The sequence below is a fragment of the Varroa destructor genome, unplaced genomic scaffold, assembly GCF_002443255.2.
Source record: "Varroa destructor unplaced genomic scaffold, Vdes_3.0 BEIS01000002.1, whole genome shotgun sequence".
Classification (NCBI taxonomy): Eukaryota; Metazoa; Arthropoda; class Arachnida; order Mesostigmata; family Varroidae; genus Varroa; species Varroa destructor.
Window position 1 is genome coordinate 23,583,611 of NW_019211455.1, and position 15,000 is coordinate 23,598,610.

General features: G+C 38.5%; 1 protein-coding gene and 9 non-coding genes across 10 annotated transcripts in view; 5 read left to right on the forward strand and 5 right to left on the reverse strand.

Moving 5' to 3' along the window:
- The window catches only part of LOC111244700 (phospholipid-transporting ATPase ABCA1-like), a 29,217-nt gene that overhangs the window by 2,861 nt on the left and 11,356 nt on the right, over positions 1 to 15,000 (forward strand). The window contains exons 4-9 of the mRNA XM_022792037.2: positions 7,373 to 7,471; positions 7,974 to 8,387; positions 8,786 to 8,950; positions 10,941 to 11,203; positions 12,235 to 12,443; positions 13,174 to 13,394. Coding sequence (XP_022647772.1) covers positions 7,373 to 7,471; positions 7,974 to 8,387; positions 8,786 to 8,950; positions 10,941 to 11,203; positions 12,235 to 12,443; positions 13,174 to 13,394 — 1,371 coding nt within the window. The remainder of the gene's footprint in view (positions 1 to 7,372; positions 7,472 to 7,973; positions 8,388 to 8,785; positions 8,951 to 10,940; positions 11,204 to 12,234; positions 12,444 to 13,173; positions 13,395 to 15,000) is intronic.
- On the forward strand, positions 5,905 to 5,978 carry TRNAN-GUU (transfer RNA asparagine (anticodon GUU)). Its single transcript has one exon. It is a non-coding gene; the product is annotated as a tRNA-Asn (tRNA).
- Positions 6,560 to 6,632, reverse strand: TRNAK-UUU (transfer RNA lysine (anticodon UUU)). The gene has a single exon. It is a non-coding gene; the product is annotated as a tRNA-Lys (tRNA).
- On the forward strand, positions 9,894 to 9,966 carry TRNAM-CAU (transfer RNA methionine (anticodon CAU)). The gene has a single exon. It is a non-coding gene; the product is annotated as a tRNA-Met (tRNA).
- Positions 10,274 to 10,346, reverse strand: TRNAR-ACG (transfer RNA arginine (anticodon ACG)). The gene has a single exon. It is a non-coding gene; the product is annotated as a tRNA-Arg (tRNA).
- Positions 10,715 to 10,788, forward strand: TRNAI-AAU (transfer RNA isoleucine (anticodon AAU)). The gene has a single exon. It is a non-coding gene; the product is annotated as a tRNA-Ile (tRNA).
- TRNAR-CCU (transfer RNA arginine (anticodon CCU)) lies at positions 11,459 to 11,531 on the reverse strand. The gene has a single exon. It is a non-coding gene; the product is annotated as a tRNA-Arg (tRNA).
- On the reverse strand, positions 13,779 to 13,852 carry TRNAT-AGU (transfer RNA threonine (anticodon AGU)). The gene has a single exon. It is a non-coding gene; the product is annotated as a tRNA-Thr (tRNA).
- Positions 14,299 to 14,383, forward strand: TRNAY-GUA (transfer RNA tyrosine (anticodon GUA)). Its single transcript is given in 2 exon segments — positions 14,299 to 14,335; positions 14,348 to 14,383. It is a non-coding gene; the product is annotated as a tRNA-Tyr (tRNA).
- TRNAD-GUC (transfer RNA aspartic acid (anticodon GUC)) lies at positions 14,826 to 14,897 on the reverse strand. The gene has a single exon. It is a non-coding gene; the product is annotated as a tRNA-Asp (tRNA).

The following is a 15,000-nucleotide window of genomic DNA, read 5'->3' on the forward strand; positions in this document are numbered from 1 at the left end:
ATATATATATATATATATACGCTAACTCTATATACATATATATATATATATACGCTAACTCTATATACATATATATATATATATACGCTAACTCTATATACATATATATATATATATACGCTAACTCTATATACATATATATATATATATACATATATCTAAGTTTACGGAGGCGTCTTGCTTGTATTTTTCCTTCTCTTTCATTGTACTGGCCTCGTCTTTTACCTTCACCGCGGGATCTTAACGTCTAGCGAAAACATGCTCGAGTTGTAGGTCCACCCGTTGACCGGCGGCAAAGTGCACCTCGGTGGTAGCAACAATTGTGGAACTTTGATGCTATCTTGTGTGAAGATCTCAAGAGCTATTTTTCGCATCGTCGTTATCGATCGAAACATCGGTAACCGTTTTCTTTATACTTGATAATATAGTTGACGCGTGGGGTTATGTTTGTCAGAGGAAGGAGCAGCGGCTACAGCAGCGATAGTAGTTATTGTAATGAAACTTCGCTAATTAAATACCAAGCTTCGGTTTGGCCGAAACACTGTTTGTTCACAGCAAGCTTCGGATCTGATTCTCTTGCAGCGAACTAAGTGCACGCTTATTCGCCCACATTAAGAGTGCATGTGTTCTCTGTCTGTACACTCCCAGTAAGTATCTTCGCCCGCAAAAGTCTGATCGTCGCTAATTGTGCTGGATGCATTTTAATGTACGCTAGCTGCGGCCGCAGCGTACTAATACAGTTAATGATTCATGTACGCTTTCTTTTTCTCTACGTCTGCATAGGAGGCAGGCTCAACTAATTTGCGACACATCTACCGTATTATCATAGCTACGTACTACTGTTATATGTCGCTAAAGCTAGCTGCTCAATAAACAACCAACCACGAAGGCCACCAGCACCTGTACGGCCTCCTCGAGCTTATGCCTTTCCTCCATCAAGTGTTCGAAACATGGCTGCCGCTCGTTTGGGAATGCAAAGGACGTTTGAAGCTCGAGTTATTGCTGACGCCGCTTACTCGGTAACAAGAGTACCCTTAGCATCAGGTAATCGACAACTGGAGTTGCACTAACGGGGTGAGTGGGAGCCTATTGCTCTTGTTCCTTTTGTACCATGGTGCACGGAGGGTGAAGGTTAAGGTACGGGGGTCCGTCTGTAGTTGAAGCTGTATATGCATATCTAGCTATCGAAGCACACACAGATACCATTGTGACAGTATGTTACAGTTACTCGTACACGGAATCCGCATGCGAGATACCTCTCGCTTTCCAAATTTCAAAACCATGTCGAAGTGATTTGTTTTGTTGAGCAGTTCTTATATTTTGGGTCCGTTCGTCGTCGTCGTCGCTTTTGTTTGTGCAGGTACCCCTGTGAGTTCCGCGAGCAACCTAGGAGTGGCTCAATTTTTGCAGTATTTATCGAGTTAATTTGAAATTCAGCTAAACTCAGTACGTCACAAAAGCGCGACTGATTTACGGCATCTCGCTCGTCGCAAGCTGGAAGTTATTGGCATTGAAGGGTAGTACACGATTAGATCAGATCGTAGACCGCAGAAGGAGGTTGCAATATATAGGGGTCGGATCAAAATAAACCTCACTGAATGTAACCGGCCATTGTATATTTGACACATACAGCAACCCTGCCTGTACCGAGATGAATGGATGATCTCTGTTGATTGTAGATACATGCCTTGGATGGCTGTTAGGAGCCTCGTACGGCGATTTATGAGATCAAATCCACTTATATTTGAGCAGAGCATGAATGCTGAACCGTCGAAGAAGGTGCAAAATATGTTGTCATTCTAAAATTAAGAAAAAAACAAAAAATTGAATCTTGTTTGCAGCGCCGTTATTCCAGTTTGTATGTGTGTGTGTGAATTGTACATACTACGGCTAGCAATCGTCACCTCATAAATTGGCCGTTCGTTGCGGTCCATTAGCAAAGCGAGTAATGGGAAGCAAAAGAACATGATCAGAATGCTCCAGAATAACAGCGCGGTGGCTAGGATCTTACTGTGAGTAGGAATTGTGCCGAACATCAGTGTCTTTGTTTAAATGCGATTTAAACTACCGCCAAGTGATAGCATCGTTGAACGTTGCAGTTTAAAGAATAAGTAGAAATAAATCTTGTTCACGTGAATGCAAAGATGTCGGGCAGTGAAAACAGTCGTTGTATCAAAAATCACCGATTTAGTTCGAAAGCAGACGACCGAGCGATTTTAACGGTGTCGCCAGTAATTGCACATACTCATATGACAGAGATTTTAATTTCGAAGCCTAGAGGACTTTATAGATTTATTTATATTCTTATTATATATTTATGAATTTTTAAAAAAAAATTGTTTGTGAGTCCAAACTAGCATCATTTTTTACCGGATTCGTTGATATTGTCCTAGTCGATATTCGTCGTTTAAGCTAGATACGACTGACAATCTATACTTATGTCGATATACGTTCTATGCATTCAAGATATCATTTTCTATCTTATTTTATCTTTTTTCACCAAACGTCGTTTCTCGGGCATCAACATCATCAACTTTTTGATACTGACAGAGAATGCTCCGCCCTGTATGCCCCTGTTAGCGATAGGGGTGGCTATTTTGAATTGGTACGATTCGATCAACAAGCCGATCTACGAGGTGGCAAGTAGCCATATTATTAATGTCTGATTCGAGTGTCTAGATCACGCTATGTCATACAATTAACGACTGAAGCTTGTAGATCCCTAATCAGTAAAATGATGAGGGGAATCCTCATAATTCTTACTATGTCAGGTTGACATCTAACCGAATGTAACAATAGGCCTACTTAGCAAGATTTAACTACTGTTTATATTTTTGTCATAACCTTAATTAAATAAAAATATGTTGATTAAATAAAAAATCAATGAAAACAATTATTTTATTACAAGTAGTGCTATTAGTTATATGCAAACAATGTTCAAGGTTGTAGTTAACCATAACAGTATAGAATTTATAGGAATAGATGATTGATGAAAAAAAACGTGCTTTCAAAATATAATCACTTGTATACTTCATTCGTTTCCACCGAGCACATATATTTATCTTCAGATTTCATAGTTGTTCGCCGTAAAAATACAATATAATTCAACACTGTTATGGTTACTGCTACTTCTATAAGTATAGCTATATAATTAAAATATGAGCTTGGTCAATGGACACAGATATATAGAAACATTATATATAAACGTGTATAGAAACAATTATTACGATCATCGTGCAATATTTTATCTTTAATTGCCTTTCAACATAAACACCTATAATTAATGTAGTGAAGACTTGCAAATCCTGTGCATAGTTGTCTCGTTCACTCTGAATCTCTTATTTTGCCTTCCGAGGTTTTCACTCTTCTCAAATTGTTCAAAACGGAGGACGAAATAGAATATTGAAAGCTACTTGCTGTGCAACATTGACGTTCCTGCAAATCCGTTAGGGACACATCATTTTGCACTGAACAAGGTTAATGCAATACTTCTCTCTCTTTAGCGCAACGTCTTTTCAACAAATCTGACCACAATCAATGACGACAACGCCTAATACTAAGCTAATAGCCATTTAGGGACGAGGTTAAATTTAGTCCATTACTCCTTAAGAACTCCTTTTCAGCCTGCGTTTGCCATTTATAATTTGCGGAGCTCTGCATTAATACGTATACGGCCATCCAATGAATGAGCTATGCAAGAGATGAATACATAAACGCAAAATGAGCTCGACTCTTTGTTGTCCGATGATGGGACTACAGACCTCACACAGAGCACAGCATCGCACCATGTTCGTGCTTACCCAAAGCCTATATTTGTAGCCGGCAGAACGGCAGAAATTGTCTACCAAAATGTCTAGACAGCCGCTATTCCTTTTAAATAAATACTCGTTAAGTAATTGTATAAGAATAGAACTCTTTAAGTAAGAATATAAGAATAGAATAACTTATTCGCGAGTCTGAGCTGCTAGCATTGCGGTAAATAGAACAGTGGTATTAGACAAGACAAGGCTTAGCAATTGGCTAGACTACAAAGCAGCAATGCAGAATATCCTCTTGCTCGTTGCAGACAGAGACTTGCACGTCGACGGCCTGAGACTGCGCATTGAAGAGATCTAAATTTATTGCCCCAGTGCCGTGATCAGTTAGCTACATCTTCACTTCGACTGAATCAAAGCTACTGAGACAGGATAAATGCAACGCGGAGTGCACGATCGGAAGTTAACTTTGCGGGTACAAGTGCAGCTTATGTGGTTTCATATTGACAATTAAGAAATCAAGATCAACTATTTATGTAGATAGCAGGATACGCGAAGTGCATTAACGGATTCGTTGTAATAAAAAAAAAATAGGTTTCTAAGACATTTTAACAGGAAAGCAGGGCTAGCCCGAAACAAAACAATCGAATAACTATATTAAGCTAACGGGCCCAGTGACCCCGAGTAAGAATTACTAATGAATACTGTCAAAAGATCCACTGAGTCGGGAAAATGGAATTGGGACTGCAATAGAACAACTACAGAATTTCAAATTGATTGCAATTTAATAACTGTAAAGGTGTAGGTGTACGATTAAATTATTGTTTACTTTTCCACGTAGATTAGCTGAATCAGGGAAATAAAATTACTTTAATAGTAGTTTTTGGGTGTTAACAAATTTTGACATTATTAAATTATTTTTTGTTTTTGGTGGCATCTTCCGACTAAGGATCTCTTTCTAAAATCGCCTTTTTCAGGTTCTCTTTGTTTGGAATCTTTTATATGTGTCCGTAAAAAACTTATAAATGTTGGTGTGAGCCGCCTTTTGATACAACTAAAAGTAGTTCTGATAAAAAAAAACAATAAAATATTCGCGTATAGAGGAGATTTTTTGCTTCGAATCGGTAGACTGACGAGCCAAATAAAAAAACAATTCATGTCCCTCTACATAAAAGAGGTATTTCAAGTGCGGAAAGCCTGAATAACGACGTTGCCTTTCCCCATGTGCAATAGAATGAAAATCTGTTCCAAAGGCATTTTGGATAGTTCCGATAGATTTTATTAGTGAAATATCAACATATCAGAAACATATCAAATAGAGCAAAGTACCATTCTGCTTGATACCGGTATATTCATTAAAAATGCAATACGTTTTACTACACCTAAAATGGATATTTCAAATATATTCAAATATAGTGCCTGTTTCACTTATATGAGATTCAGTATTACTTAATACTGATTGAAAGCTCTCGATGAGCTGAATCAAAATGTAAGTTACCTTCCTATATTTGACTCTCTTATTTCGAATCGCAAATGCCGTACACAATGTAGTTGTGAGACCAAACGGGTCTGTATATACCTGTTATACTGTTGTATATATGTAAATGTATAACAGTTAGTATTTTGATTCAGTTGTTGAAGAGTGGAACTATCAAGAAGTAAGACAAATCCTGTAAATTTTGATGAATTAAATGAATGGAAAAAATCTTGGTTTTTGACTAAATGATTATTTTAATAGTAGGACTAATCATGCGTAAGATGTATACATCAAAGACCCGGAGATGTAAAAAACGTTTCACTTTTTCATTGGATTTCATTTAAAACAATGCTACACAACGTCTGCTCATCAACAATAGTTTTGGTCACATATAACATAACTTTGTAAAATAACAGTAGTAATAGTACACGCCAAACCTGGCACTAGAGATACAGGCTGTAGTTAAACGTTCACTATAAAAAAAATAGTGGTACTAAGCTCAGTTCGAACATCTGAGTGGAATATTAGTGGAAAATGATCAGAAACTGCTCAAAAAATATAAATGGTTATTGTATACATATATGTAATGCTAAAATCCCCGAACTTGCTATTGATTCCGTCTTAATACGTCCTCTGAGCGCAGAAGCTAAACACACAAGATTTTCTGAACATACCTCCGTGGCGCAATCGGCTAGCGCGTTCGGCTGTTAACCGAAAGGTTGGTGGTTCGAGCCCACCCGGGGGCGTTAAAGCTTTTCGTGCCAAATCGCGTTTGCTTAGTGGCTCTTGAGTGCTTTTTATAGAGAAGGCAGCCCCGTTATGCATATGTGCCCTATGAATGACCTCTATGATCTGTTCGTGAGAACTTCGTATTTTGTTTCCTTAACGTTTTGAAATATATACAACCGGGTTTATAAAAATTTGCGTGTCAATTTAAAGTTTGATTAAATTATTGGCACTCTAATCGATAAGACGTCTGGGAAATTCAAGATAGTGCGATTTACTTGTTTAGAAGGTCGACTTTCAGCTAGCAGCTATACATTGTTTCAATCTCAGGTATATTTGCCCAGGCCTTACGAACCGCTCTAGGGCTTCGGACGGATTTAATATTTATTTAATATTTAAAAAAATTGTCGATTGATGAATGTCAGATAATAGATAACCCTTTAAGACAATCCACCGCTTGATCGTAGGTGTATCTGAAACGTATCTAAACAAAGTTTTGTATATGCGTTGTAATCTTTCCGCGCCATGTAAGATTGATGTGACTGTTAACAATTTTCTAGTATAAGAGAAGCAAAATTTGGGGAACACCAAAAAACAGAAGCGCCCAGACGGGGGCTCGAACCCCGGACCGTTAGGTTAAAAGCCTAACGCTCTACCGACTGAGCTATCTGGGCCTCGACAGTTGTTGGCTCCCCGCTGAATAAGTCTAGCTCCTCTAGCATTTTGACCTTATAATTTAGGTAATATCTCTGATCATGCTAAAGTGGGTCGAATGAATGTTCTTTTATAGACTATGTCGAACTGTTCCGAAAAAGCAATTTCTGCCGGAGGAGCTCTTTATGCGCCAAGTGATATCACAGTGATGTTAATCTAGACAAAAGCTATGTTACTGTTATGATTGAAGAAGTCCTTCTACGATTCATCATTTTATCTCATTTAAAATTCGGCTTTGCTTGTGGACGGAAAATCAAAAACGATTTTAAAAAGACCGTTGCATTAAAGTGTATATAAGCCAAATTAACTCGAGCTAACGTCGTACTCCTCGTTAGTATAGTGGTGAGTATCCCCGCCTGTCACGCGGGAGACCGGGGTTCGATTCCCCGACGGACAATACCTTTTAGTTAATTTGCTTATTGGCCTAAAAGGTTAGCCAACCAACATATGCAGGTCAGCGCGAAAATCTCCTCACCTGCTATACGAATTTCTTTGGAACATATGGAGCCGTTCGCTACTCATATAAACGATAGCTAGCAATTTGTTTTACTCATAAGACTCTACTTCGAACATACTTTGAAGCCTTTAGACAAAATTGTCGTTGTCAGCATCAGGCCATGATAGTAAGAAACTTATTTCTGTTAAAGTTAGGAACATCGCTGTAATCAGTATATATTCCATTTTCGATATTTTCCTCCAGCAACGAAGACAACATGGATCCTCTGAATGAGAAATATGTGGACACGCTACTGTCAAAACCTGGACTAGGGATCCGCTGCATGAAGAGCGTCCGACTACAGTAAGTACCACTGTCTCACTTGATTCAAATTATCATGTATACCTACGCAATTCATATACGATTCAATTTTTGGAACAAAAACCAAGTCGAATAAATCTGCTGCTGTTAGCATTTACGCACAGTGTAACATCCACTCGCAACCTAAATGGCTTTTCTTTTATTATAAACCTTTCCTATTAAAAAAAATAATGTCGAAAACGGTGTTTGACCGGTTAATTATTCGTAGCCATTTCAGTAAATCACAGGAAACGTCTGAAATAAGATGGTTTAGACAATATTCAAGAACATGTTTACGTATCGAAGTATCCAAATAGTAGTAAATTCACACAGGGGCATGTGTGTATGCTGTATTTTTTGTTTATGGGTTACATTTAGTGAAATTGATTTTGTGTCGTTCGCACTATAACAAAAAGCAACTGAAAAAAATAATACATTTATGCATATATAACAAGTTTGTCCTAAATAACTTTGTCTATCTTGTGTCCTGCTAACGAAATGATAGGGACATGCAGTGTAGGTCTGACTTGTTGACCAACACATCGACCTTAGCAGAGCCGTACGACCTTGTGGCTGCCAACCATGTTGAGACGTGCGATTGTTCCGTGGGCACTCTCAAATGCCCCCACGAACCACCGGCCCCTCCCTCGCTCATTACACCTACAACAGATGTCCTACTCAATATGACTGGACGAAACATATCCGACTGGATTGTGAAAACCTGGAAACAATATCACAAAAGACGTTATGGTGGCTTCCAGTTCGGCGTTAAGAATCCTGTGGTTTCGCTTAATTATACGGTTTTACAGTTACTCGTCGAGCGAATGTCCGAAATGAGCGGATTGGATTCGCACGCTACGTTTGACATTCTTGCTCAAAGGATCACAAGCACACAGGTGCTCAACAACGCTAAAGTCTGGTGAATATTGCTATGATTATTTTCATTACTTCAACTTCCATTTTCGACAAGATCGTGCAGTATATTCTAGCCGATATGAATGTGATAGCGGCACTGATGAGGTGTCCGTATTTTTTGGAAAGTTAAAGTCGGTATGCTCGCGTACGTTCATATTGTAACTAGCTAACGATTAATGATCGATTCGATCCCTGCGGTTGAAAAACCTGTTGCCGAAGGCCTGTGTTTAGAGGTCGCCACCGGCTTTAGTATTCTTTCTGTACTAGACATTATAATTTCTCAATAATAATTTTATCGACCGTCAACGCGATATTGCGTTGAAGTTAACTGAATATGCTTTACGGTCTCAGATGGCTGCACCTGCCAATTGTCTGTACGTTGCTATTTTTTTATTATTACAGGTTCAACAATAAGGGCTGGGCTTCTTCCGTGGCCTACATGAACGCCTTGAACAATATCCTATTGAGAGCGCATCTTCCACCAGGTGAAGATCCGGCCGACTATGGAATATCCGTGATCAATCATCCGATGAATTTCACACAAAGTCAGCTGCAAGACGAACTCTTGTAAGTAACATATGTGTATTCTTGATTCATTGATAAGCTTTTCCGTACGTGCGTTTTTAAGTTGTTTTGAACTAATTTAAGTTCATTTTAAATTTACTGGTTAAAGAGGTGATGGGTATGTAGTTTATGTATTCATTGCATGTCATTGTATTTTGAATTACCGTTTATACATTTGCAAAGCTGTTAGCCACTTTATAGACCCAGTTTTTAGTAAGCAGTTGTTATTTCTATGCTACCCAAATTGACACAGATATAGTGATTAGAATCACTAGCCTTTCCTTTTTATATAATTATAAGTCAATCGAAGGTGGGTACACCCGACTGACTGGTCTTGTCTTATCATCGGTCCAATAAAGCGCTATGCGTTTGACTCGTAAAACGCGCACACAGGAATCATTTCCTTTTGCCCTTCAAAGACGAGCGCGCCGTCTCCCTGGCAACTCAAAGGACCTTTCGCAGAGACACGTGAATAACAGCCCTTTCCTATAGTCCTTTACCCTACTGTAGCAAACTATCCATTCGTGTTGTATATATATAGCAATGTCTGCATTGTTTAGTGGAGATTATTTTCAATAATTTCAGACAGTGCTTACAGCTAGCTACATATAAGTCACACGAAATGTTGGAGGACGCGCCCGTTAATTCGACAGTTGTTTTTATACGATTGTACTAAAATTCGTTCATTGAGATTCATTTCGCACTCACGCATTAACACGGATATTACCTGCCGTTGCGGCTTATCAGGGGGAAATGCAGCGGAATTTATGCAATATGCAGTAAACATTTAGAAAAGCTTCTTTAAGTTTAGAATCACTTTTGGTAGAAAATGAGCTTTCTCATTTCTAGCACACATATTAACTTATTAAAGAGTAGTATTAATTTGCGCGCGACTTTTTACTTAGATGTTGGGTCAGATTGATTTTAATTATCTGTAGAGGTGTCCGCCTCGGTAGCGCAGTAGGCAGCGCGTCAGTCTCATAATCTGAAGGTCGTGAGTTCGATCCTCACCCGGGGCAAGGCGGCATCTTTTTGTCGCTTTTAGTCAATACCGTCTTTTTACAGGCATTTAAGTAGGTATTAAACACATCAGGATGGAGTTGTGTCCACATACATGTTGAGCCCTTTCAGCATTGCTTCGCATGAATCAAACCTACATGGCAAAAGCTATTGAAAGTTCTTAATAAGCTGCGTGTGATCATCGTTGTGATTACTTCACCGCCACTTAGTAGAAAGAGAAATATTAAGAATAAGGAGAGGATATTCTTTGTAATGCGTAGTATTATTTAAAACGATATAGACTAAAAGGCAAATCTCAGCAAAAACCGAGCTCGCCAGGATTCGAACCTGGAATCTTCTGATCCGTAGTCAGACGCGTTATCCGTTGCGCCACGAGCCCATGGTGACGAACGCATTATTCCCTCAGGTCGTGTCGGACTGTAGTTAGCCGCAATGCATTGTTCAACCAGAAACTCAGCAGCAGCAATAAACCGAGCCATTTTGTCGCTGGCTTCCGTGTCCCAAAGTGCGCATGCAGCCTTTTGCTGTTATAATCTTTGCTGCACATATACAGCTGGCGGTTATTTCTATCTGAAAGAATTCCTTACAATTTCTAAAACAAGAAGTATTTTTCGAACAAAACAAATATTACACTCGGCTGTCTCGGGTGTAATGCAGGCGGTACCAGTGATATCGAATGGGAGAAACAGATTATATCGATGCAAGGGTGAATACGTAAAACTCTCCTTGCATTAGGGTGGAGTCGGTGGCCCACTAGCTCAGTCGGTTAGAGCGTCGTGCTAATAACGCGAAGGTCGTAGGTTCGATCCCTGCGTGGGCCAGATCTTTTATTTTGTGGCGCACCAAATCATTCATTGGCCCTGTTGAACGTTTTTCTTGTTATAGATTAAAAAATTATAATTTATGCAGACGAGATTTTATTGTTAAATTAATGATTAAAGTTAATTAAACATCTTGACCGTTTGGCTCGCAGAAAACGCGGTGGACTGTCGCTTTTGCATGCGACGTGTGTTATCTTCGCGATGTCCTTCGTGCCGGCATCATTCGTCATGTTTCTGATCGAGGACCGAGTGTCCGGTAGCAAACATCTGCAATTTGTGTCCGGTCTGAAATTATGCCTGTACTGGCTGGGCCAGTACTCCTGGGACATGTGCAACTATATCATTCCGGTCTTCCTGTGTGTGTTCATTTTTATGGCGTTCAATGAAGAAGCATACGTCTCCAAAGATAACATCGGTGAGTAGCTTTGGTAGGTACTTGTTATGTAAATACCTCTATGTTATTTAAGAAAATATTAGTGCAGGTGTATTACTGTTAGTATTATTAGAAATCACTTCGACACAATTCATAGAAGAGCTGAAAAAAATTTTAAGCGAAATTGTAATTGCCACTCCTCTCTTGCACCGTATTCTTTATTAGCAATCTGGTGCAAACACTTAAGTGGTGAAAAACCTATGAAACTTATAATTAATCAAGAACACAAAATATTGATACCCTCGGCGGGATTCGAACCCGCAATCCCCGGTTTAGGAGACCGATGCCTTATCCGTTAGGCCACGAGGGCGGACAGTATTTGTGCCGCGCACAACGGCTTTTCAATATTGGCGTATGACTTAAATAGTTAAAGCAAGCCGCCAAAACATGGCGGTTGAAATAAGCTGCGGTCAAATTTATTGCGTATTATACAACGAATGAGACGTCATAGTTGTTCATCGGCATCCTGTGACGATATTAATATAATAATATTGCTTTTTAATACATTAATACATTAATTAATAATAATATTGCTTTTTAATACATTCTAGTATAGCATAGAAGGTCGTCGGCAGATGGCTAAGATAAACAACGTAGATCATCTTACCACTACTGTTAACTGCGGCGATAAATTAATTGACTTATATAATGTATGCTCACGAACATTTTCAATTGCTGTTAGACTAATTACATTTTTCAAATAACATTATACGCTATTAGTAATGACAGATAGTGCATTTAACGACTTCCATGGGAATCATTAAGGCCAGCATAGAATAGAAAGGTGTTCAGTATTTTCGTGCTCACTTCGCCGGATCCGATTAATGTATACAATATTAGTAATTTGTAACTTAGTTTCAGCACTGTCGCGATGGCTTTTATCATATATGGGACTAAGTTCAATTAATAAAAGTATGGAAGACAAACAATGAACGACTACATTTATACTGTAAGATTGGAGCAGAAACTGGTATACGTTGGCATATCAGCATGAACCATTGTGTCATTTCTAGGAGCGTTAATTCTGCTTCTTCTTCTGTACGGATGGTCTTCAATACCTCTCATGTACCCAGCCTCGTTCTTATTCGATGTACCCTCCTCGGCATTCGTTTCACTGTCCTGTGGTAACATGTTCGTCGGCATCGTGTCCACCGTGGCAACCTATGTTCTCGAGCTATTTGATGACGACGAACTCTTATCTATTGCCAGAATTCTACGAAAGGTATTTAGCTTTATGTTACTAATAATGCGTGGAGAACCATGTATACATGAGCCATAGTTTGATCTTGCGAACAAGCCTATTAGCAAGTAGTTTGATATGTCAAATATATAATCACTGCTTGAGCATAGTCCACATGATTTTCATATTTTCGATAAACGGAGTGTAATAACAGTTATTGTTAACGCAGTTCACCTAAATATGTTTTAAATCATAAGATGGATTCGTCAAGATCTTCATATATTTTTATCTAGTGGGTGAACATTTTCGTTCTTGAAAACCAGTTTGCCTTCTTTAATAAATCTTTAGTAATAATCTTTAATAAATCTAATAGATTTGTAGATTATCATCAGTTATATATTTTGATCCTAACCTAACCATACAATGTGTATGTGATTCATGATGATTAATAAGAAAGGACAGGCCGAGCTTAATTATTATAATGTTGGGAGGGTTATATTATTATTATTATTATTATCTGATTTTTGAGATGTGCTAATTTTGATATATTAGAAAAATCTATATATCTTCATTTGAAATATAAAATCTGAAGAACATCTATATTTTAAGGTTCATATGTCCGTGATTATAATAGAAGCTTGAAAATACACAGTGTTAACAAAAGAATTTTTGATGAAGTCATCAGAAATAAGTAAGTATAGCAAATGTGGTACTACCAAAGGTAATCTCTGGAGAAATAATTCAGCGCTCGCGCTATCCGTATGTTTTTCAGGTATTTCTCGTCTTCCCACAGTATTGTCTCGGCAGAGGCCTAATGGACATGTTTGCTAATCACCTTACCGCGGCCGCTTTGGCCCGTTTCGGCCTTAAGACGTTTCGGCATCCGCTAGAATGGGAATTCCTTGGCTTAAATCTTGTGTGCCTTGCTGGTCAAGGAATTGTCTATTTCATCTTTGTCCTGTTACTTCAATATCGATTTTTCCTCACGAAAAGGTTAGTGCTTTACGTTATTTTTGCGTAATGTAGTTATACGTAACTATAATTTAAAATATTTGGAAATGCGGTGTCGTTCTTGGTGCTGGTGGCATGCACGAAGCACTTAGTCATACGAAAATATCAACTATATTTAGTAAATGGTATTATGCTAGTGTTAGTCATATAAAAATGCTGGCGTAAAGCGACAATGGTAAGGAGCTGCATTCCATCAATGGGACGAAGCTGCTTTGATGAATTCATAGAGGTAATGTCTGTATAGAAACGTCTTAAGAAAACGTTGAAATATAGAAATACTTCGAATTCTACCTTACGAAAAATGCGTAGGTGAAAAGAAACAATTAACAATATACCAACTGCGAAAAAAGAAGCGAGAAAATGGTTAGGCTCCGGTGGGATTCGAACCCACGATCTCCTGTTTACTAGACAGGCGCTTTAACCAACTAAGCCACGGCGCCACACGTTAAATCGTCAATCGTGGCTCTACTACTGGCTGAAACTAGGTCGCACTAATCTGGATTAATCTCCATGATGGCTACGATTATATGCATTTATTTAATCGTGAATCATACATATAACGTGCAGCACTAAAAAGATTTATTTTTTTATTCCAATTGTATCGTAAACGCGGTCGTAATTATCAATATCGCTTTGAGTCACATCACTAACACATGCTGCGCAATTCGTGATTATACAGACAGTATTATAAAGGCAGAATCGTTTCGTCTAAGACATTGGAAATACCGTGAGTCTGATGAATACTCTTGCTGCGTGAGTGCCGTTTGTCCTGTCGACTGTTATACAAGAACCCTTGTATTACTTTCGTAATGCTAAAAAGTAATAACACGTACTAGTATTCGGACACTCCATGTGGGATTACCCAGAGAAACGGTAACACGACGTACCGTCGATAGCTCAGTTGGCAGAGCGGAGGACTGTAGAAAACAGCAGCTATCCTTAGGTCGCCGGTTCAAATCCGGCTCGACGGAATGTTTTGCTAGATTTAGCAATAACCCATTTGTTTGTGGTATGAATTTTATTTTCACTCTTATTATAAAATCAAGATGACAACAAGAATTTTGCCTTCCATAAACTGTTACGAGCAGGCAATTGCTGCTTCAGGCTATTATTAATTATGACCCTGGTTTCGTTTATATTAGTGTCCGATGACAACTCTCTGTTTATAAATAACATATACCTAAATATCTTAATATCATTAATGGTTCATATACTTCCATCTTTAGTACACTTCTTTGGACTCTCACAAGATCACTGCTTACTCATATATGACATATCGTACAAAAATCGACATTGAAATCAATCATTTAAAACGTCAATAAGCGATTTTGTAGAGAAAACGAACTGGATGTACCATGGTATACATTATATAATATTTATTAAATAGTATAGTTTTTAAATAAAAAACAAATACTCCCCGTCGGGGAATCGAACCCCGGTCTCCCGCGTGACAGGCGGGGATACTGACCACTATACTAACGAGGACTACACCACACACCCTTTATGATTAAGTTCTCAAGCAGACGCTAGCGCTTGTAACATGGATGGTGAAAATTGGTCAGTGTGGAAAGAACTTTTGCGCAAACGC